This window comes from Rutilus rutilus (genome assembly GCF_951802725.1).
Source record: "Rutilus rutilus genome assembly, chromosome: 13".
NCBI lineage: Eukaryota > Metazoa > Chordata > Actinopteri > Cypriniformes > Leuciscidae > Rutilus > Rutilus rutilus.
In genome coordinates, this window is record NC_140218.1 from 26345156 (window position 1) to 26370990 (window position 25835).

A 25835-nucleotide genomic window follows, 5' to 3' on the forward strand; every position below is an offset into this window, starting at 1 on the left:
AAGAGGAATTGTTCACAAAAAAGATCTATAACATGCATTTAGTTCATTTTAATTTCATGCCGACTTTACTAAGAAACATGACGAAAGATGTCTGTACATTGCATAATTTTGCACTGCCAGCACACGTTGAAACTCACAATCCAAGTAGTTTGTTATCTGATCACTGAATTGCTTATCAGCTACCTGAATTTCAACACCTTGAAACCTAATGCAGGTACAGAAATCTGAGAACGAGTACACACACACACACACACACACACACACACACACACAGGTCTATTCAGCCATGCTGTGGCCTATATCTTGTGCCTGCTTGACTTATTCTTATGAAACACACTCTTCCTCTAACACAGGATGTAAGGAATAAGATGATTTCATCACAGTTGGGATGAGGAATGAGTGTCACTGTATTAAACAAAATCCATCTATCCTAAAGGAACAATGGAGTCTCTCTTATTTCACCTCCTCATTTGACTGAATTATGAAGAATTGAGTTGACGGAGTGTGTGAAATTGAGAGGGTCTTTAAGTCACGCTCCACTTCACAAACTTTGTCCCTTAAAATCATTGTCACTGCTGAGGATGGCCTGTTGCGTAAGAGAGACTCTGAGACACGAGGCTGGACAGAGAGCTGAATGTATTCTTTCTTTTGTTGAGTTTTCTTTGTCTGTTTAGACAGGGAACATCATTAGGATTTTAAACGTTTGAATCATCCAGACTAAAGATAACACCTGTAATGCAATTCAATTAAAATTTAACCTATTCTGACAATTAAAAATAAATTCATGACAAACAGAAAAGGCAAAAGGAATAAAAATCGCTAATCCGGAGAGAAGCGTGTTCAGGTGATGTTCAGCATAGTACTGTTACTATTTCTGCAGTATATAGTAATTTTTTTATTTTTTTTAATCATGGCTTTTCAGTAAAAGCTGCGATTTAATAAATAAATACATGTGCTCAATGTTTCAGAGTGAAGCTCTGCACTGTGCTCATTTACACGTGAGCAGCTCATGTGTTTTCAGTATCTCAAATCAGCTCTAGTCTGTTCACAGTTAATGCAGTTCCACACAAACTATCTGTGCATGTGCTCTTAATCTGAGCCACTTATAATGTGCATTTGGAACGCAACATGCTCCTACCATCTTCCCAAATTAGTAATGAGAATCTTATAAACCACCTGATACCTTTCCATCAAAATAAAAGCTTAGTGCAGGGGTCCCAAAACTTGTCCAGCAGATTTTAGCTCCAACTTCCCTCAACATACCTGCCTGGAAATGTCTAGTATTTTAAATTTCTAGTATCTGCTTAATCTTCTATTTCCTAACTTTAATGGAGTAAAAAGGGGTCACTTGCGCTTCAGCCTGGTTGGTGCTCACGGAACAGGACGCAGAAATCAAAAGAGGAGACCCAAGGTCTAGCTAGGACCAAGGAGCAGGACCGGAGCACACAACGTTTTAAGTGATTTTTATTGGTGCAAAACGACTAACGTTTCGACGCCCAAAAAGACTCTTTTTGACTCTGAAGAAGATGCATGGGCGTCGAAACGTTAGTCGTTTTGCATTAAATCACTTTAAACGTTGTGTGCTCCGGTCCTGCTCCTTGGTCCTAGCTAGACCTTGGGTCTCCTCTTTTAACTTTAATGGACTATCAAATTCAGAAAAGATTGAAAATTGGATTAAAAATACAAAATTAGTTTCCAAATGAATGGCACTTGCAGAGTAAAACAAACAAAAGGTCATGTGCCAACAATGCATTGCGGCATGCTATGTTAAGTATTAGACTACTGTGTGAAATGTTTATCATTGCAAATGTGTTCTATTTCACATACTAATTAAAAAGCAGGCTGCATACAGTGTATACTGCGCAGTGCTCCATAAGCTAGACATGCTGTAGTAAATCCATTGCTTTTCCTCAATTCCCAGACTGCAGAGACACGAGTCCCCGACCGCTCCAGACTATAATGGGTTCCCATGACAACGGCTTTTGTGAGCAGATCCCCTGTAGAGTTCAATGGAACAAATTGATGAATAAATGGGGGGCGGAAGTTAAGAGAGGGGAAACAGGAAATCACAACCTTTCAAATCCATTTGACATGAGCAGGCCCCTCTCCTCCAGCACAACCAGGAAAAACAACTGCAGAAAACCACCGCGTTCCCCTCTTTCTCCCTTACTAATTGCACTAAAACACAAGGAAGCTAAAAGCCGGATCATTAGCATAGCATTTTTCATTAAGCAACTGAGAGCCTGCAGGTGCTGTGTATTTCCCACACACATTTTGTCATTCTGTACATGATTAGCAAATGAGATATTCTGCCTCTTTGATCCATGGCAACAATGTTTATTAGTTCACAACAGCAGGATGGCAGTGATAAACATTATGCCTTACACAAAGAGCTGTGACAAAACCTCTATCAACCCAAAACATTTTCATTCTCCTTTAAATCCAAAAGCCGAATAGGACTGTTTTCCAGTCCACGTGAATTTGAGACAGCTCGAGACCATGATCTACTACCACATACTTCTGTCTGTCCCACATGCTGACATTTTAGATGATGGCAAGTACTAAAAAGGCCACACTTTTGTAGAATGTTTTTTACCCTGTTTATAATGTTAGCCACGGTATCTTGGAACAAAAACATTAAGATTGTATCATGATTTATGTTTTATAGGTAATTTTTGCAATCTCTCTTTCATGCTTCTAATGGTGCATATACATTTAAATCAGTCATGCACACACACACACACACACAGGCACACACAGGTGCATGCAGCTTCTCTGCCTGCCAGGTACTGCTGCTTACATCTGTCAGCAAATTACTGTTGTGTTTTCTCAAAATGTTTCTCATATTGGGCTCATCCTGTGCTTGGATTACTTATTCAGGGAAAAGTTTTGGCATATAGCAGCATTTGCCTCTAGCTTTCTCACGCTCAAGAAGAATGACATATGTTTCTGTCCACCCGTGAGTGGGACAGTTCTTTTGCATGCTTATCAGGCCTGAGTGTTAATTAGAGCTGGGAATCGCTTTTATAATTACACATGAAGCCCATGAGGGAAAAGAAGATATGAGTGTGATCTAGAACAGAGATGTAATGGGTGGAAATACTTCAGTAAGAATGGAGGGATAGTCAAAAAGTGAGAAAGTGAATTAAAGATCTATCTTAATTAGATGACTTTAGATTGACACACGGAGCCGTCTGCTCTCTAAGCGTTCTCGCTGTACTTTGATGTCATATCCGACCACTTCAAGTCGAACACACTTAAAGTGCCCAATTATGCTATTTAAAGGCTCCTAATTTTGTTTTGGAGGTCTCCTACAACAGGTTTACATGCATCAAAGGTCAAAAAACAGTTTCATTTTCTCATAATATACATTGCACATCACCACATTGTTCAATGATTCTTAAACGACTCGTCGGATGAATAATCCCTTCTTTCCGCGAGCTATTCTGCTCTGATTGGCCAGATGGCCCAATCTGCTGTGATTGGTCAATTGCTTACAGCGCCCGTCCGAACCTAAACGCCTATTACCATAACTGAACTTAAGCTCCGGAGGCTTCCTAAAGCTCAGCGATTGTACACACTGTAAAGACGGTAGCCTAACGATAACGTTGATTTTACAATGATGAAACATCCGAAAAACTAGTTATTCAACCCGACCCTCCATCGCAAGGACGACTTGAGCAGGACTTTCTTAGTGATACGCTACTCAGTTTGAGGTACATTATGAGGTGTTGCAACTGTAATTCCTCACCATCAGCATTAACAAGTGTATGTCCATCAACAAACCGATGTGTATTTTTCTAATTTATTGTAGTGCACATGCAGGAACTGTATCAATAAAGGTGCATACGTTAGCCGAACACTAACCTGAATGACTGATGTAAGATAAACGTTTGTAAAACAAATCTTGCTCCATCCTTTATCTTTACTCACAGTAGTAAGAACGACAGACAATCTGCATCAATGGACACAGTTTTTAGTAATAGTGGCCCACAACTGATTAGGAGAAGTATTTCAGTAAGACAGTAATAACGTGAGTTAGCCGGTTAGCCGGAAACTTGAACAATGTAAAACAATAATCAAAAATCAATAATTTACAGGTTGTGATTTTGAGGAGCAAGTTGGTCAAAATAAATTAACATTTTAACTTTAAAATTCAAGTGTCTTGCGAATCCTTTGTTGAACTCTGAGATTTAAGAAGCAGTCATCAGTAAATTGACGTTTGAGGGCTGGTCAAATTGTTCGCGGGTGGACAACGTACAACAGACGGGCATTATGCAAATGTATTTTCTAGTGACGTAGACAAACAGCTATATTAAACACTGCATGAAAGGGAATATTCAAAAAACCATAATAGCTGCACTTTAATAAATATCTGGTTAAGTCAGAGGGCACAGGCTGATAGGTCCTTTACATGCAAACTGCAAGCAATCACATCATCACTACATGGCACAAGCTGATTGGCCTCTGCTGATCCTGCAGCCAATGAGATTGCTTGCTAAACATTTAAATAGTCTGGTTCATCGTTTGCTGTAAAGTAGTCCTGCAGCGTTTCTCTGAAACTCCTCCACCTGCCTAGATGTGTTACATGCTCACTGCAGTGTGTCTGTATCTATAGTAGCAAGTCATATTTGCTCTTTGAATTTTCAGCGTCATTACTCCAGTCTTCAGTGTCACATAATTCTTCAGAAAGAATAGACCCTCCCCTCGACGAAATCAGGACAAAAATTGTTGAAAGTGGACAAAGGAGACGGGTGCAAACGGGTGCAAACGGGTAAGTCTCTCGGGTAACTCGACCAAAATGCATATTAATACCAGGTTTAAACAGGGTCTGAGATGCATTGTAGAACAAAGGCATAAAGGTCATTTGGGATGAGGAACACTGTGACCTTCCATCTCTTTCCGTTACACCTTCTACATGAACACATTATTAATGGGGTTGGGTATGAAAGGTCCATTCTGCCTCTTTCTTTTCTCTTTGGCTTGTGAGAGTTTAATCTCTAAGCTTCTGTTGTGTGCAAACTCTTCACAAAAAAAGCCTTGGCGCCACCACAGCAGAGGGCCCCTCCCTTTTTCTCTCGTTTATCCCTTCTTCCTTGAGTGCACTCCAGTACCACCGTGTCCGAATATCAAAATATCAACGTTCACAACATTCAAATTGAAAAATCGAATAATTAATTAAAACAGTTAGTCAATTAGTTGACCTGATCAGTCATCCCATGAATATAACAGGGTGTAGACATGTGAATTCATGTTGACAGTCAGCCATCACTTAAAACGGTGCGTTTTGAGCCATTTGGTGAAGTTCAAAAGATTAATGACTGAGAAACAGAGAAGAAAAAGGTGGTGAATCACACCTGTACTGAGTATGAATTAATTTCTCCCAGGTGTGGGCCAATCAAATCTAACTATAGCAGCCTGTTTCTCATTAACACCACTGACACAGCAATCAAAAGCAGTCACGGCATGTCTTACATTGGGGATATATCCAGAAAACAGAAAATCTATCTGTAGCCTAAGTGGGAAAATTGACAAATATCACATAAAAAGTTATTTAAAAACATTTACATTTACAAAAATGATCATTTCTTGCCATACATGACAATCTTGACCATTTTAATGAGAACTGACTATAAACCGGTTTAGAAGCAGCCTAAAGGAATCGTCCTCTTCATCTTTGGCTGCGTTTACACTTGGCATTTACATGCGATCACCGTGACCCGATCAAGCAGATCGGATCATAAGCCAATCAGGACACGGTGCGTTTACACATGTCCACATCAAGTGGATAACAGATCGGATCTCGCATTCCCGCAAAAAACAAAACAAAAACCCGGACGGCTCCGGTGCAAAGTCGACCTGAAGTGGTGGGTTTTCTTTTAAAAACAGTTTTCAGTCGGAGGACATTTTACAAATCTCGCCAAATGAGGAGGATGAAGAGGCTGCAAGTGCTAATAATGTGGATAGATGCCGTAATGGAAACGGTACAGAGAAACGTATGGGTGTTTTTTACAGAAAATGAATGGTTCTGCAACTTTTTGGTGCGAAGGCAAACATTTCAGTATATTTGCGATGTAGGGGAGAGCGGGGCTAGTTGTAACACCCTTGTTTTAAATACTTCCACACATGCTACAGTAGTATGACGAAACTTAGTGTATTTTCTAGTTGCCATATCAACATAATATAGAGAAAAAAAATTATAAAAGCTTTGGATAGAGTATCTGTCCTTGTTTTCTGCATGAAAGAGAGTACAGGAGACATCCAGCTCCACACAGACATAAACTGTTCTTTGTCTTTGTATCCGGTCCTCCCCTTTCAGAGGGATTCAATCAGGGAGCCCATGCGCTCGTTAGAGAGAATAGCTAGCACTTGACGCTCATTAGCGTGTCAGATTGAGAGCCGCATGCGCTCTGGCACATGAAAACACTCCAAACATTCCTCATTGCACACTTTGTTTTCTCATTTGTATTAAGAACGACATTTGGCATTCAGAGAGGGTTTTTGGAATCTCTAGAAAAGACTGAAATAGGTCATATTCCTCATATTTTCAGGATGAAAATATATGGGTAACATTTGTAGGTTTGTAGACAGCTGAATGGTCTGTTCTTCATTTTTGCATTTCCAGACAGTCTCTACTGAACTAGAACACATCACAAACTCAATAAAATTTTCTTTTCAATTTGCAGCAAAATATATCAGGAGAACCTCTCAAATCCTTAGAGCTATATTCCAAATCTGAGAGAGAGAGAAAGAATGAGCAGAGGAAAATATAATGGACAAGTAACACACAACAGTACTATATCGTGGGAGGGAGGTCTATAATACTTGGAGAAAGCTATTCATAAGCATTTCCATTGGTTTCAATGGCAATTGTTTATCTGGACCAAGAGTCCCCTGTAGGCAGGAGATTTGAAAATCGGCCATCTTTGTTCATGAGCGCTCAATTTTGCAGCTAAGCTGTGACATGACAAGGCTGGTAAACCTTATACTACATTATATTTTATGCTGAAATGTCAAAATACACAAACTTTTGAAGGTTCATCAATGGAGATATAGGCTGTAGTTAAAGTATCTTCCAAGGGGCAAACCGTGCCATTGTAACAAACCCCTTAGGGAGACGTCTTATTTATTTAGTTTTTCTGTGGTCCACTAACCTATATCAAGTACAAAATTAGATCATTGATGCAGAGAAGTCACTGACCATTAGATGCACATTGAGACGGCTACAGAGATGGTGATGGGTGTAGAATATGATGCTCGGAAGGAAACGTTTCGTTCGCTATTGAAAATCATTATTAGATTATTGTAATGGTCAAGCATTTATACGGTCATTATGGAGCAACAGTCACTAATCTAGAACGCATCTGTTTCAATAGGCAACAGACAAATAAACCAGATTATTTGTCCAAGAGCTGTGTAATTAGATTGTTAGGCATTTAATGACTTGTTAATCAATCCCTTAGATAATGGCCTGTAGTACATAAATATAAACACATTTCACCTCAATTGGTATTGAATGGATTTGTTGACAAATACCACTGAACTGCTTTGGCTGAACAAATGTAGTATAAATTCAGTATGATAGAATGATGATTCAGTAGTATGCATGCTGTATAAGGAGTTCTATTGTAAATTAAGGCATGCAGTATGTATAGGTGTGCACAAGCAGATAACACTCTGAATCCCACAATGCAATGCACTATGCTTTTACACCCTGGGGCAGATTTTCTAAGGGCATTTTATATAAATACTATATACTAACACATCCATTTTGCATTTTTACAAATACAATATTGTGACATTTTTGTCACTTTCAGTGTTTTTTTCCCAAGCCCCTAATAATTTCTGCATGTATACTGTGCAGTATGCAGTAAGCACTATGATAGCACTCTATTCTAAATAGAGCTGTAGTTTTGCCGGTCAAATCACCTCAAGTTAATGATCTAGACAGATTACATCGATAAGGCGGGCAGGTCACTGGGCTGCAGTAATAAAACCATTTTGCTTAAGAGAATCGCTGAAAGTGTAATTCTGATGTGATTAAGTGATCAATCTCAATCCCAACTCACTTCTTAAGCCATTATATCTAAAACAGAACTACAATCACACTTCACAAGCTTCTACAAAAGCAATTTAAGGAGCTGTAATGAACGAACGATCATATTTTAAGATGACTTATAAATCTAACCACAGTATTCCCATTTTTAAATGTGCTGAGTCTGCAGCTTCCAACAAGCCATCGTGAATAAGCCTTTAACAGATCTGTGAGGTGTATAGACAGACACAGATGAATACTGATAGTTAGTCTTGTGCAAATGCAATGAAGCGAGGACTGTTATCCATGCTCTATATAAATCAATGCACGTGCACACTCGGTGTGTGTGAGTGTCATGAAAGTTGAAGATTGCTGGTTGACCCATGAAGTTCACGGGACATGACGTTCCCAAGAGCCTGGATGTGAGGAGACAGGTCTTATATAAGATCTGTCTCATACACAAAATCAAAGCAATAGCTTACTGATCTGATTAGGAAGAAAGCGGAAGATCAGAGATCTAACCAATTAGCTTCACCTAAGAGACCTTTGAATTCGATCAGACGGCAGGAAGCGCTAGTTGTGTTGTGTAATGATGTATAGGCCTTGTATGTGTGTGTAAATCTGTTAAACGGGAGCAAGAACTCATCTTCTGGACAAACAAACACTTTGTTTGTCTTTCTAACACATCTCGCACAATATAAACAATACAAATATTTTATTGTGCTCAAGATTGCATTGTTGTATACGCATGCATCTAATTTAATTAACCTTGCATTGAATAATAATGATTTTTATTTAGCTTAATCCATGGCAACGCAAACACATTTCGTTTATCCTCAGTCCTGGGAAAGACCAGTGGACGGGAGCTATACATTACACAATTGAAATAGCAATACAAGATCAATACAAGCTCTCTGTGAGAAAATCTTATAAAGCTGCTATTTGTGGTCATAAAATTCTATCAGGAACATATTATTCTGCCAATTCTGGCATGCAGAAGGATAATCACTGAGGTAAGCATTCCTCATATTCACACAGCCTGTTGTATTAAGTTAGGTACTATGAATACTATTAAAGTGTGAGATTTTACCATTCGACAATTATACTTCCGCGTGCCATCACTGGACAAGTGTATGTGAATATTAAACCATAAAATAGAAACTCTGCATGTTCTGTGTGTGTCTGACTGTCTGTGTGAATGAGCGGCGCAATTTTGTCTAATAAACATTCTTAAGCATAGACACACAGAAACTCGAAGGTCTTCACTACAACCCGCCAAAATGAAATTTCAGTTTACCTTAAATCTATTACTATTGAACAGTACAATGTACTTCTCAAAGTAATAATAACAATAATAATTAGTTTATTCAAAAATTATTTTTTAAGGAATATAAAAAAATATGCCATCAAACAATAATAAATATACATCAAATAAAAAGTATTCAAACGAGTTAGTATGCACTTGTGGAGATTATGTTTCAGGCCTACGAACAGACTGACGCAGTAGGGAATAAGCGTTGTCCATAAACCTGACAGATCTAATCTTGTCCGACATGCTAAACTTCTTTCAAACAGCTGATCTCAGCTGGTTTCTACAGTCACAATCGTAATACATCACATGGTGCTCACCTAATGCAGTTTGTGTGGATTTGTATCCAGGAGACAACACTATTAGACCACCATTAAAAGCAGAAATAGAACAGCCAGTTGCTTTACACAAGGTGTGTGCTTGTGTGTTTTGTGTGTGTGCATGTGTTTTATAAATGGCCTACATGCACTGCAGCATTGTCACTATCAAATCTAATAACCTCCAGCCTCAGTGCTCAAGAGCGTGTGTGTGTGTGTGTGTGTGTATCAGACTTAAGGGTCCAGACATCAATCAAACACACATTTCCCTTTCTGCGCTTTCTTTGTCTGTCAGCTCTGCATAGTGCTGAGCTCAATAAAAAAGAGCTTGCCGCAAACTCGCTCCCTACCAACATCATCTTATTGTTTGTTTTGTCTGTGCCATTTGTTCAATCGTGTAATTCTCAAGTGGAAGCAGTTGGAGATCGCAAGCTATCTGTCTGAAGTGTACAAACATCCACGCACATACAGCAGAGCTAATAGGTGTTCGTGTGACATCAGAGCCTTGGCTTTAAGACGGATAATGGCCTCTCATTTAGAAGTGCACACCCGAATCCCACTACAGAGACAGAGATGTCAAATCAAGTGAGCACTGACATCCCAGACCTTTTTAGAAATCCCCTTTTATCCCTGACCAACACGTTCCGCTGGGTCTAATGATGTGACGTTCAAAAATAGCTCTTATCCATTAAACGGCTCAAAAAGAAAAAGAGGAAGATATGATGAATGAAAAACAACAACAGTCATAGATCTGTAGGTTTGTATGACAAGCCAGAAAATATGTGAAAACTTGTTTTAGCTGGTTTGTTTAGATGGTTGATATGGCTGCAGTCTTGCGTGTCTTGTGTAGTATGTTTCATTTTTCATGCAGACTTTTACTAGAGCATGAAATCACCTCTCGTTTCCTGAGGAGAGAACATGTATCTGGATCTGGATGTATGTCAGATTAATCCAGGGGTTGGTTGGACTTCCTTTAATGTAGGAACAGTGTTTGCTAAGGCAATCATCAATTTTACTATTGCTCGTACACATTTATTAGGAATTTGGATCGAATAAAATATGATAAACTATAATGCATTCTCATTTATTTGCAATTACAAGTGTCCGAAAACATTTAATTCAGTATATTTTTATAAAGTATATTATTTCCATATTTTATTTCTTTTAAGTACTCGTTTCACAAGGTGCCTCTTGGTTTTTGAGAAGAAAAAAAATATCCAGGCCACAAGTGTGCAATCTGTGCATGAGTGTAAATGTTTGTGCTTCTTACTTGCTTTTATTCTCTTGTTCCCATCATTTTCCAAATCTAGTCAAAACCTCTAATGCCATGTGCTTTGATGCTGCTATATACACAGGTCAGACCGTACAATAGAGCGACACACAACAAACACAGCTGCCAGACAGACTCAAGATATCACAACCAGCCGCTATTGTGCCTCCATTTAACTCTCCTTCTTTGTGTTTTTGTAAATATTTTTATCTTCAATGATCTACAAAAGGTTTGAGAACATTCATTTATGACTGTGTGTATTGTGTGTTCATGAATCTGATTCACTGCATTGAATTAATTAGAGAGAAAGGGGCAGTTATACAACACTATACAACACTATAACCACAATAAACAAGCCCTATAATGTAAAATGGTACATACCAGGGTTATTGGACCATTTATGTACCATAGTATTCTTCAAAGTACCTTGGAGTACCATGTAAATACCACTGTACATGAATATAGTGATCATTCACATTCAGTACCATCTACAGGCACATTCCTTTTCTGAAAAGTGAATAGATTTGTCTTGAAATGACAAGGAAACGGTTTCTTATAAAAGCTCACAGCGCTGTGTTTACTGACCTATGACTGTTCTCATAATCGTCAAATACCCTGTGAGTCAGCGGGTCAGCATTTCATTACCTGGCCACCTGCTGAATCCCACATCGCCCCTCCAACTTTCAGGAAGTTCTTGGAAAACTCGAAATATTCTAGAACGCTCAGAATTCCTCAAAATATTCCAGTGCTTTTCCCTACACAGCAAGCAAGGGTTTAAAGTTTAAATAGCCCTGACGCATGACACTGTTCATCTCTGAGATAGTGTTCCTCGTCTAGTGTTTGTTTCCATCAGAGAGCTGACACTGAGTTCATGAATGCAGCTCCAGACCCTGCACTTCCTTCCTTTCTCAGGGTTTCCCCCTCAGAGCAAAACAACCATACCAGTTTCCTGAAAAATATAAATAAAGATTCAGTCATCATAGGACTGTTTCCTCTAGCACAGTCTAGAAAGGGTGAAGAACTGTAAATAGGGCTGGGAATCGTTCAAAAAATTTCGATACCAGTACCGATACCGATACCTTGATTTCGATACCGGTTCCTGATCGATACTTTTTTCGATACCAATTTTATGAAATCCATTTTAACAAGATTACATAACACATTACCTCAGAAAAACTTTGGTTTTATTTTTTCAGTTTGACTCATGCTCCTTAGTCAGTGCACAAAGGAACAAAAAAAGCACAAAGGAACAAAATATTCCTTATACATATACATAAGGTACAAAATATTTTTTTTTATAAAGAGCTCATGCTCACCAAAGCTGAATTTATTTCATCAAAAATACAGTAAAACTTGTAATATTGTGGAATAGTATTACAATTTAAAATCTTATTTGAATATATTTCAAAATGTAATTTATTCCTGTGTTGTCAAAGCTGAAATATGAAAACAGTTTTTGGAAGGTCATTTTTGATCACTTTAATGCATGCTTACTGAAAAAAAATTCTGACCAACACGTTTTTGAACAGCAGTGTACATTCAGTAGGTCATTATTGCAATATAAACACAGTCAGAGTGATCAAAAAGGTATCTCTTCATTTACCAGTCGAAGACGCAGCAACTTTCTGCTCTTATGTTTACTCCGTGCACTGTCAAGGGCTTCATCATATCTGTCGCGGTACCGTCTTTGCAGCCATTATTTTACCACAAATACTGCATTGCACGCTGTTGGCATCGAGCCTGGAGAAATGTAGCCACACTTTTGATCGACTTTTCCACATCTTTAGGGTATTGTGAGTGTGTGTGCTTGCGTGTCATTGAGTATGTGCGCGAGTTTGTGTGTGTGTGCTCGCGTCTCATGAGAATGTGCGTGGACAGTTTGTGTGCGCGCGCGCGTCTCATAAAAGTATGTGCGGAGAGTTCCGCGCGTCTCGTGTGTGTAGAGTTTGCGTGTATGTGCGTGAGCGAATTTAGGCGTGTCGTTGTGCATTTCATATGTATTTGTTTGAGCACTGACGTTGACGAGTTAACCCCTTAGGTATCGAAATCTGGTACCGAAAAACAAGTCATTTTTCGATACTCGATAGTATCGAGGCAATTCGGTCGGTACCTAAAAAGTATCGAACTCGGTACCCAGCCCTGACTGTAAATTAACAAACAAGCTCTGATTAATACATGCTGTTTGTGAGACGCACTTGGCTCTGAATGATAAACTAACACATGAGCTGTGGGTTTGAATACATATTTGGAGAAAGCGAAAACTGTAGTAAAACTTCACTCTTATCCCAAACCTCCTTTTCCTGAAGCCTATTAAACATCTATAAAACAGCCCCTCCACGTAGAGGCCACCATCAGAAGGCCATAAACACACACAAACACACCCTCTTACACTCCCAGCTGCAGGAGAACATGTGAACCTAATCACCCGTGAGACTTCACGGCAGCTGCAGTGCCGATCGATACTCGTTCTGTGTTAAATGAAGTATTGAGAGAGAGTTAGAGAAAGAGGGATGGAGAGCATAAAAGAAGAACGAGCGTTTGTAGGGAAGGAAAAATAGGATTTTTTGGGGGGTTATCTAGGTTAAAAAAATACTCTAAATCAGCAAGCCTTTATTTTGAGTGTTTGTTTTTGTGTCAGGAAGGAGGTTTTTGATGGTGATCGGATGACATCAGCGTGGCCCACATGCAAACTTGCCTTTCTCACGCAACTGGCCCAAAAGTCACTTCAATGACAAAATGATTAGTGATTATGGCGGAGAAATACAAATTACACCTTTTCTGCCCATTCTTCCTTGAATATCTTAAATGTAGCCTGTCCATAAAACAAGGTGTTACAACCAAATATATAAGAAAATAATAAAAACTATTTAAATAAAATATAATCAAATGTGATGTGTCAAGCAGAGACTACTAGGAATGTCCTTTTACTGTTTATCACTGTAAATTATCGTACAGTCAGTAACTTACAGTCAGTAAGACCATTAAACAGGTTACTCTAGTGTTTTTACAGGTTTTTTAGAGAGTGCCATTATTTTCATGAATATACTCATTTGGAGGAAAGGCTCACAAGGAAATCTGTGAGCTTAAATGGTGCCATGTTTGACCCATGATCAATCGTTATCAGGACCTTGATGAAGTGTATACATTTTTAATTATTTATTCAGAAAAATAAAGGAGACCTAAAACGAGCACATCTTTGTGGGAAATCAGTCCATTATACAGCTTAGCCGTCATATTTTTCAACTGACCAATCAGAATCAAGTACAGTACAAGCCAAAAGTTTGGAAGTTTTTGAAAGAAGTCCCTTCTGCTCATCAAGCCTGCATTTATTTGATCAAAAATACAGAAAAAATAATGTAATATTGTGATATATTATTACAATTTAAAATAATTGGTTTTCAATTTATTATACTTTAAATTATCATTTATTTCTGTGATGCAAAGCTGAATTTTCAGGATCATTACTCCAGTCTTCAGTGTCACATGATCCTTTAGAAATCATTCTAATATGATGATTCATTATCAAAGTTGGAAACAGTTCTGCTGCTTAATATTTTTTTCATAACCTGTGATACTTTTTTAGGATATTTTGATGAATAAAAAGTAAAAAAGTTAATTAAATTAAAATAAAATATAAAAAAATAAGCAAATGTTTTAAAAATAGAAATCTTTTGTAACAACAATATACACTACTGGTCAGTAATTTGGGGTCAGTAATTTTTTTTTTTTTTTTTTTGAAATCAATACTTTTATTCAGAAAGGATGTGTTAAATTGATAAAAAGAGATAGTAAAGAAGTTAAAAAAAAAAAAAATTAATAAATGCAGTTCTTTTTAACCTTTTATTCATCAAATATATTAGGCAGCAGAACTGTTTCCAACACTCATAACGAATCATCATATTAGAATGATTTCTAAAGGATCATGTGATAGACTGGAGTAATGATCCTGAAAATTCAGCTTTGCATCACAAAAATAAATGATAATTTAAAGTATAATAAATTGAAAACCATTTATTTTAAATTGTAATAATATATCACAATATTAAAAAAAAAATCTGTATTTTTGATAAAATAAATGCAGGCTTGATGAGCAGAAGAAACTTCTTTCAAAAACATTAAAAATAGTAATGTTTCCAAACTTTTGGCCTGTACTGTATTCAAGAGAGCTGTCCAATCAACCTTAACACATTTCTTTCATCCTATACTGTTTACTAAGGGTATGTCAGCGTGAGATATCGTGTTCAGCCAGATCATCAGATCATCTTCTTTTACATGCAAACTGTCGTTTTTCCCAATTCTTTGAGTGGTCTTTTGTCTGAAAAGCTTTACCAGCTCTTCTCTAGAAGTTCAGTTAAGTATGAACTCTCACTGTGTACCATAAGTGCCCGCTAGCTAAGAATTCAGGCCTCAACAACAGAGAGTGGCACTCATCCTGCCCTGGGCTTTCAGCCAATAAGAACGCAGAACAGACCTGTGGGCCGACCCATAGTGGTGCAGCCGAGCAAATCAGAGCACTGGCACTGACTATCACAGCGGTATACAACACCCCGTAAAATGATTCTCAAAGAAAAGAGTGAACCGACCAATAATGACCGTTGCTTCAAACAATAATGCTCTCATCACTTTCTATCAGACATAGCTAATAGAGCACAGACCAACCATTGAGCCAACGCAGGCCATCCAGCCAACCATCTATTACTCAGAAGACAAAGAAACATTTATTACCAAAAGAATGCAGGCCAAAATAGAGAATTAACCAAACACAAGGAGCATGCTTTATGTTCCTCCTCGTTAAACTGTCAGTAGAGAAAATCTAATGCTAAATTCATGTGCTCCCCTTCCACCCTCAATCCCACCCACCCGAGCTGACATTTACACAGAGAAAGTCAACAGATCAGTACGAGCGAAGGGCTCTCGGCTCCTGTCGTGACACACATAGAGCTTTGACTACAACGGAGCGCAGCGCCTCAAGTTAAACGAAAGTGTCAACATCAAGAGTTCTGCCCCAAGCCAAATCAAGTACAACATAAACACTTTTCCTTTCTAAAAGCTTCCCAGGAGCTCCTAATGAAGCCTTTTCCGAAAATCTGAAACTAAATAATGCCATTTTTCCCCAATTACTAGCAACTTCCTACAGATCTCACACTAATTTCCCTTACTGAAGCTAAAATGGCCAAAAATGGATAGTTCCAACTCCAATGCACCAATATCAAAACATTTTGGCCAATAGCGATAACCGATAATTCTTTATATTTGAAAGATGATAACCGATATATATTGGGCAGTAAATCTAAATCCAAGTTTTTAATAATAAAATTATATAAAAATATATAATTTTTGAGAACCTGACTAAAAAAACAAAAGTCTCACTATTAAATCCATGTCCAAAGCACACAATTATAATGTTCTCATTATTATTGTATGTAGCATATATGACAGACTTGCGCTGTACATGTTGCTATTAAAAAAGTATTTTCCTTTTTTTTAAGTGATTCCAATCATATTTCAAACAATTCAAAACCATCATGGCGAACAGTGCACATCTGAAGTGTCTCAGTTGAAGGAAATAATCCATTATTTATCGGCTTTAATATATCAGGCAAATTTTCTTATCGGGCTGATGACGATAACATTAAAAATGAACATATCGGCCAATTCCTACTGTATATTATTTGATGGTAAAAAATGGTTTATTGTGGTTATTATTATTAGTTATTCTAAGGCATGCATCATTGTTTTTATGATGGATGATACCTCAAATCCTACGGTTTGTTGATGAAAAAGTGTGCTTTTACATTTCTCTGTCATCAAACTTATGGATTTTGCATGCTGACCTTGAAAAAAGCATGGTCGGATCTTTTCATTTGAGCCAGTAAGTAGCCACCTAGCGACCACCCAGAACACCCTAGCAACCACCTAGCAATGCCCAATACCACACAGCAACAACCTCTCAGATGAACTTTAGCAACCACAAAGCAATGCCCTGGTAACCACCAAGACCGCCCTAGAAGTAGCTTTCATTGGTTTCATATTGCATAATAACAGTTTTCCTCACCTCTCTGGCCTTCTCCATCTCAGCTTGCAGGACCTGCTTGGCCACCTCCAGATCCTGTAGTTTCACCCTCAGCTCCTCGTTCTCCTGCTCCAGGCGAGATCTCTTCTTCTCCACGGTGTCCAGCTCAGTGTGCAGACGGATGGACACATCCTTCGCCACCTAAAACAACCACAACAGTTTTTAAATGCGGTGTGTTGAAATTGAGATTATTCTTTGAAAAAAAGGTACTCTGCAAACTGCCTATGGAGACAATCTCACTAGGACAATCTTTTAGCTTTGCCAGTGAAAAGTATTGAAGATGGCTGACTCACACGTTTATGATTTATGTCTTCCTGAAGGTGGTCATTACCCAAAGCCCATTAAAAGCGGTTGATTGTAAAGCTGCACTAACTTTTAAGGAGGCAATTATCGGGGTTGGGCAAACAAAGACAGAGAATTCGAACACATCTATAACACATGGTGTTTGGACCATTTTAGCAACACAAGCCCATTTTTCATTACTGACAATGTTTGTATGTTTCTAATAGCAGACATATAAAGGAAGGATGTAGGTTTGTGTGCGAGGAATGAAGAAAAGAGAGGGCAGCAGTCACTGAAAGGGGTAAATGGGGACTGTGAGGGGGTATGAGGAGGAACACAGTCCCTGTTTGTGAGTTGTGCTTCTTGAGAGAGGGTTCTCCTCTCTCTCTGTGTCTGAACCACAGCCAGGGTGCAGCTGGGTACCCACAATGCTCCTCTGTACCAACACCATGCTCTAATTCATATCAGATCCCTCCATCTCTCATTCTTTCCATTTATATTTCTCACCAACAGCCTCTTTCCATTGTTCCATCAATCTTTCCTTTAATTTCCTTCCCGTGGAGCAACTATCTAAACTTAGCAACACTACTAACCTGCTAGCTCGGTTGTTTTTAATTCAATGCAGCTTTCTCAGTACAAGCTTTATTTTTTTTCCAAAATGTTGAGCTGTAGTGTGAGGAAACTGTACAATGCTGTTTTGATGTTGCATTATATAGAAAATGCAATATTAATCACTTTTGGCTTTACTGTAAACATTCTACGAAGTTCACTGAATATGCACAGTATAAAATTTTACGATATATGGTGAAAATTACATTTAGAATATATAATATATACCTAGTAGAATAAGTGTGTCATTATGTTATAACTAATTTTTTTAAATGTTTGATTGCAAATTATATCAAAGATTCATACAGTTATTGACTGTAAAATATAAAGTTATCAAAACACCATCTTTTAATTCCTGAAACATTTATTAATTTAATTTCTGTTCTTTTAAAATAAGTTCTGGCAACCACATCTTTTAATTCTTAAATATAACTAAGAGATTTATACAGTATCAATATTTCTAAGAACAAACAGCCAAGCATGAAATAAATCTGTCACAATTCATAATAGAGTAGAGTTTGTTTCTAAACCACAGGCCCAAGGTTTTATGGTAATTGGGGCGTCTGTATTGTCATACAAATGCTTTAATTATCAGAGCACCAAAAGTGTCTGTTGGATTATTTGAATTCCTCCCTCCATTCTGTCTAGACGCCACCCACCTGCCTTTGACTGACAATGTCACGGCCCTGTTGTTGCTTTTACATGCAAAAAAAGATGGACACCTATAGATCAACAGGGAAAGGGGTAGTGATGCACAGCAATGCCGTGTGTGTGTGTGTCTTGCCACCACAGCCTGATGTAAAACAACAAACTGCCATATCTACCTATCACAGATAGAAATCACAAAGTGCTTTACGTATCTGCTGCACCATTTGACCAAACACTGAAATCAAAGGAGTGTAATGACCCATCAAATAATATTTGCATGCGCCCATGACTATTCATCAGTTGTACTTGGACAAATATGTAAATGGCTCTGTGGAATTTGTTTGTCTTTGGGTTTGATTCTGTGTGTGTGTGTGTGTGTGTGTGTGTGTGTGTGTGTGTGTGTGTGTGTGTGTGTGTGTGTGTGTGTGTGTGTGTGTGTGTGTGTGTGTGTGTGTGTGTGTGTGTGTGTGTTGCTCCGCCTCTCTTGCTGTGCAAACGGTCGTTTTAAATGACTTCCCTCCAGATCTGTATCTGGTTGCATCTGCGGGACAGATGCCCGGGCACATTCACACTGTAACCTCAACCTTACCCTACTTAGAAAAAAAACACAAAAAAAACAAGCTGCCCTTCGGTTAACCTCTATAAACACACATGCAGCTCAGATGAGCCAGAGGAAGACAGCCCAAGGGCACCAAATTCGGTCGTTGAAAGAAACCCATTAACACAGGTGCTACTACATTTTTAAAAGGATAGACACACTTTAAATGCATCTGCCAGTCCATTTCTGCTTCCACCCATATGTCACTCTCGAGATATTTTTTACAAATCCTGCCTTTGCAACCTAAAAGAGAGTAGGAGAGTCAGCATAAAATTGCATTTGCAAACCATTTTACTTACATAATGTGATGCATTTCTGAGTGAAACTGGAAATTACTGAGATAAAATATAGGGCGAGTAAATGGACTCTCCTGCTTTTCAATTTTTTAAATTGACGTTATCTCAAATGTGCCTCCTCTAGAGTTTCTCTGAGCTTCAGATCTGGGCTTTAAGTGGGGCTTTGTCTTGCTCCATGGCTGTTTGAGTTGACTTTGACGTGTGAATGCAGCACATGGATGATTATGCATGTGCACTCCTCACATAGATGATAATGAAGGCAGAAGGCAGCCAGAGTCAGTTTTCCTGGAATCTCTAGAGTGGTTTGACCGAGAGTGGACCAAACCTGCTTCACAATAAGATGTTCATTACTATGTGCCTCTTTCTCCCCTCTTATCTCCAGGATGCTGCTGCTAAGCTGATTTCTAAACAGGCGAAGGCCAAACTGACCAAACAGTATTTATTTGCTTATCAGCATCTGTCACCCTCACTTCCTCTTTATTATTCTCATTGTGCCCAGAGGGTCATTTTATTGCTCAGAGGTTGCTATTTTAAAGCTCAGGACACTTAATGCATGTCTCATTAAGTTTTGCACATGCGCTAGGTTACACATACAGACGTAAATTTCATCATCAGCATAAAAACATAAACGGTTTGCTCTACAGCGTAAATTACACATTTTGAAGCTATGTTTTTTTTTTTTTTTTACGTTTCTAACAAGTAACCGGATAAGAACATTTGGGGTGTGAGTGTGTCCAGTTTATGTTGGACACAAAATGTCCAAGTATCTTTGAGTATCTTACAAACCTTATTTTACTTATAAATTGGAAAAACCCTATCATAAAAACCCATAGGAAAATCCCGAGGGAACCACTGGTGATTAAGTCTTCCCAGGTTTTGATTTCACTACTGCAGCACTCTATTACCAATGCATTATGTCATAGAATTTAACATCTAACCAAGACATTTAACCAAAAATCCATTGACTTCAAGACGATGGAAACGGAGGGGCTAAAATTTGATCTTGTTTCTGGGTTTAGGCCAACAAAAATACATCATCCCTGCACCGCCCTATTGGTTGGTCCAAAGGGTGGCGTCACTAGCCCAGCTTGTTGTTTCACAGTCGAAAGAAAGAAAAATCCAACAACAATAGACGGCCAGGTTGACGAGAGCTTGTGTTGAGGAGGTATTCATTTTTAATATAAATCAAATAAAAGACTATTAGTTTTGCTGTACGCATAGCTACACTATGCATTTGCGTCAAAACTGAAGTATACTTTGGAATTTAACTCTTTAAAGTATTAACTTGGTCTCAGAAATAAAAATAGAAGCAAATTTTGGAGATTAAACTAGCAGAGCTCAGATAATTTGGACTTGGATAAATCTGATACTTTCTTCTTGGAAGCAGGAGACTTACACAAACATTCTCCATTAAGTCTGAGCATGAGCAGAAATATTTAATGATATCCATGGTACGATTTCAACTCTTTTCCCCCCATTGATGGAAATTTACATAATTTATGAGACAACGCTTCCCCGCCATTAACGGAATTTTCCGGCTTTTCGTGTTCACATGTGAAGAAGCAGAAACAAGCAATGTCATATGAAAGCAAATGCTTATGTAAAATAACACGATCACCAACATTAAACAGCATATAAATCAAAACTGCCTATGTTATAGAATGAAATGTCGACCCAGGGTGAGCTATAGGATTGTGCAAGCATTATGGATTCAATCTACTCCATCTATGTTTTGATCATCGTTCTGAATGCGATCTGGATGTAGTCTTTTGATGAAAATGTGATTTTCTCAGCTTTTTTGCCTAAAATATTGCTTTTTTATTAAACTTACCCACATTCAAATGTGGATGAAAAAAAGAATGCCTTAAGCTAGAATAAAACAGGGTTTTTTGTTTAAAAGCAGAGGCTCTTCTCTTTATTTTGATATATTGCATGTTTAGATATTCAACCTGCAAACTGTATAGCACAGGCACTGATAATCGTTGATTATAATGGGAGTGATACAATTTCAATGCACTAGATTATTGAGATTTAAGGAACAGAAGACATCTCATTTAGACAGTTTTTTGTCTCCTACAGCTGTAATCATTGTCTCTGTTTCTCAGCTGTTGTTTTGCATGAGCACATGACTGGGGAAGAATCTCAGATGGGTAACCGAGGGAAAGAGGAAGCTATAGTACTTCTCCAAACCCAGAGCCAGAGCAGCTGATGAGAAGGTGTGGAGCTGTTTTCCATCCTTCCCCCTGACAGATCTGGGAGAAGCTGCTCTCTCTGGATGAGAAATGAGGCCAGTGCTTCAGAGAGCAGGAAATGGTGCAGGGATCTTACAAACATTCAAATCCTCCATCAACCCTTTTCACCCCTACCCCCTCCTGACCATGACATCATCACCCTCCCCCACGGTCCCGAGAGACCAGAGCAAGATGGGAAAAATCTGAACATGGGAAACTCTTTTATGACAGGGTAAGTCCAAGGGGAAAAAACATTTGTCTTGCACAGCCTCTTGGTCAGAATATCACTGACCTCTGAATGAGGTTTATTCATTTGGAAACACCCGGTAAGTGGGCCGTGTGCATTAACATCTGGGCCTTAAAAAGTTAAAGTATCACAAAAATCAAGGGTTTTACTTAACGAACATGATTAGTAATGTAGTGGCCAGTAATAATTTAGCATTTTGAGATAAATCAACCAGTAGATCCAAATCTACCAACAGTCTTGTCAATGCATAATAAACAATGCAATGAATAAATGTTGTGTGTTCTGAGTATTCCATTTTAGAATTTTCAAAATGTCATCGTTAAATTGTATTTTATATGCATGCAAATATATATAGCTGTCTGGTAATTACATGGTTCTCCACAATGGCATTTAGGGGCAGTGGATTTCACATAATACAATATTTTTTAAACTCAAATTAGTATTTGAAGTCCAATCATGTATATATTTTGATAAGTAAGCCAAATAACAGGCAGGATAATGTATAGAGAGTCGGTCTATCGCAAAATAATCCATGATTGGATGATATGCTCAACATCATGGTCCCTTTCGGTTAGTTTTACCTTTACCTTTATCTGCTAATTTTAGGTCAAAATGTACAAAACAAACAGTAGAAACAAGATGAACATTGCAAAAATCCTCAAGGTCATTTTCACTACAAGCAATAACTGAGACAATCAGACAACTGAGACAACTGAGACAATAAATGTCAGCAGTTGTGTTTGTATCAAACGAGAGAGAGCATTGGTGTGAAACAAGAGACATGAAAGTCTGCCAAACAGCATTGCCATGGACGATGGTGTATATTAGGAAATATCTGACCAATCAGTCATGAGTATATTGGTTTTATATAGGCCATCAGCCACTGTACAAATTAACTAAATACTCTAGCATGTGTTACACAACTATATTTCAAAGTACTGATGTAGCACTAGTTATCTTCATAAGCCTGTAAGGGTACAAGACAATCTGAGTTAGCACTTAAATCTATACGGTGCTTTGTTGCTGTGCTAAGCTGAACTTAAAGAAACAATGTTCTTCCTCCTCAAAGCATAGTGTCTGTCACAGCGGTGGCAATGGAGTATATCAACCAGTTGAATGTACGAAGCGCTGCGGAGATCAGTGTAATTTGACCTGGCTGTGCCAGTAGCGTGGGGAGACAATTGACCCTGTGTTAGGAGACTCCTGTCAGCAGTTAAAGAATTCAGCAGAGGCTGCGATGTTTTCCTGCACACACCATCCCCCTCGCCTTGCCTCATCGATTGTGTGTTAAAACTTCTGATCCTCACCAGCTGTGTCCTGAGTAGTGAAACTTAAGTATGTGACAATGTTACTTGTTTAAGACCACCATAGTCAGTCTCATTAGCACAAAGAGCCACAGCATTTGCTTGGCAGAGGGAATCACTCTCCCTCCTTTTCCTTCCCTCTGTTACTGTATACACATCAGCCATTTAAAAGACGAATACAGACAGTGGCGATGGGAATGACATCATGGTTATTTCTCTCTCCTCTGACAGACCAGATAAAGGAAGTATTGTGTCCACAGCCATGTGAGACAGCTGCCTGCGTGGTGCATGACATGCAGGCTAAAGCATGATCTTACAGTCTACTGAAGACATCTACATCATTGGATATTTATAAGATTCACTTATGGGATTCAGAGGTCCCTTGTGAAAAACAACTTATGGAACTAATATAGTTTAAAAGAATATGCTTAAGTGCAAACTCACTGTAATGATTTCAGACACTTAATTCCATGTTATTTACAATTAAATGAAAGTGTATTAAAGTTCAATACATCTTATTCAATATATACCGTAGTTTATATTTAAAAAAGTGTAATTGCATAATTACTTCTATTGTTCTTGAAATGGTTCAAGTGTACTGTACAAGCATTTATGGTGAACTAAAATCTACTTTGATGTCTTTGAAACTCATGTATTTAAATATAATTGTAATTACACATTTGTAATGATGAGGTTGCAATTTAGTACATTTCAAATATATTAACTTTAAAATCTATTAACTTCAACTGTGTGTTTAAATTTACACTAATTAATTAATTTGACGTAATTATTACAAAGTGCACTTTTTAAAATGTGAATGTGGACTCTCTTTAAGTACAATTAATTGGCTTTTTACTTCGCTTATATTACCTGCGAGTACAGTTTCTAAAAAACTAACTGTTAAGATTTGAAGTGCACTACAAGTACACAGTGAACAATTGAGCACACTTCTTTTTCACAAAGGGTAGTTCAAATGCAAACTCAAGCAATCACAATCATTTACCTAACAGAATATGATTGGTAGGTTTTATCTGTAATAAATACCGTGCCGCACTAACCTTGACGTCTTGCTCCAGTGTGCGGATAAGCTCCCCGTCCACTTGTCCAGTCTGGGCCACGCGGATACTGCGCCTCTCTGCCTTCTTCAGGCGGTACTGCAGGATGCGGCAGGTCTTGTTGGCCTGATCCAGCTGCTGTCTGAGCTCCTGGAGCTGATAAACATCCTCCTCCATGTACATGTCCCTCATCTCCAGCATCTCAGAGCGAAGCTCCTCCATTTCATCCTGATATACACACAAACAAACAATGCATCATTTTAGAAATTAGATGTTTAGATGATAAAAGATCTACCCAGGTAAGTCTGGACTACCACTGGCACCCCTTCGAAAAATGCATGCCCCTGACCTATTATCAAGGGTGGTGTGAAAACCAATATATGCATCAAATTCATTATGCTGCATTATGATTATGATGAGTTTGCACAATACCGCGATGTTTTAAGCACATGGCTCTAAACATAAATAAACTATATATACCTCAAACGGGTAAAAAATGCATCCCACTTTCAGAGGCTGATAGATGCTGTGGGCCACCGCGTGCTGTCACACATTTCCAGTGAATATAGGTCAACTACTGCAGCGCGCGTCACGTGCTCAGCGCGCGGATAAACAATGGAGTGAAAAGTGGGCGCGGACGCAGTGGACTGCTGCAGCATCTGTACAAACAGCTGCATTACTCAAGCAATACAACTAAACACTAGCCTTTTTTATGCTGTTATATTAGGCATGTCAAATGAAAGATTTGGTTTTGTCACGGTCTTCTGATAGTTTATGAAAACCGAGGAATCACTGTTCAGCTCTTACATATGACTCATAGTAATTCTGTGGAAAAGACAAACCCATCTAATAGTAAACAAAGATCTTAAATATATGCCTTGCAACATGAATAAAATGAGTATTTCCAGTTTTAGGGGGAACACACTGGCATGTCTGCCTTAGGAACAATGATAATGATATGGCAGTAATACAGTATTATACTGGTGACCCTCCAACTAGTTTCCACCAAATACAATAACAACAGTTATTGTGATACATTTCATCATTATAAAAAAAAAATCTCAGTTTCCAGCCATATATCATCTCACAGCAATTTCCGTCATTTCTACTCAGTTTTATGGATTTATGAATGTGATTTTCTTGATTCAGTATATCAGTTCTAAGTGGCCTTATAGTGTAATTAATTTACCACTTTTATATGATTTGGTTTATTAATAAGGTAATTCAGCATTTTCAGTCTAGTTGGTTGTCATAATCATGAGCATAAAAAATATTGTTTAAGCGCTTATGCTAATATTGCACTACAGTTTCACTGTTGTGACTACAACAGTGTGTTACTGTAGGCTAGACTTTGGGGATTTTTTTTTTAAGAAATTCTTTAAATGTTCTGAAAAAGAACCCCTTTTGCATACCATTTTGGTTCTAGTTGGTTATTTGGAGGTTTTTATGTTGCATCATATGTTCTTGAGATCAGTATTTTGTTTTTTGGCATCAGCCAAAGGAGTCGGACTAGAATAACATCCAAGTTGTAACCTTAAACTGAGCAATATGACATTTTGGT

General features: G+C 38.2%; 1 protein-coding gene across 2 annotated transcripts in view; it reads right to left on the bottom strand.

Annotated features, from left to right (window-relative positions):
* mtcl2 (microtubule crosslinking factor 2) overlaps positions 1-25835 on the bottom strand; it is a 47347-nt gene that overhangs the window by 20131 nt on the left and 1381 nt on the right. For both annotated transcript variants that reach the window (XM_084428779.1, XM_084428778.1), the window contains exons 2-3: positions 24278-24502; positions 16987-17145 (exon numbers count right to left, since the gene is read on the bottom strand). In XM_084428779.1, coding sequence (XP_084284905.1) covers positions 16987-17145; positions 24278-24502 — 384 coding nt within the window. The remainder of the gene's footprint in view (positions 1-16986; positions 17146-24277; positions 24503-25835) is intronic.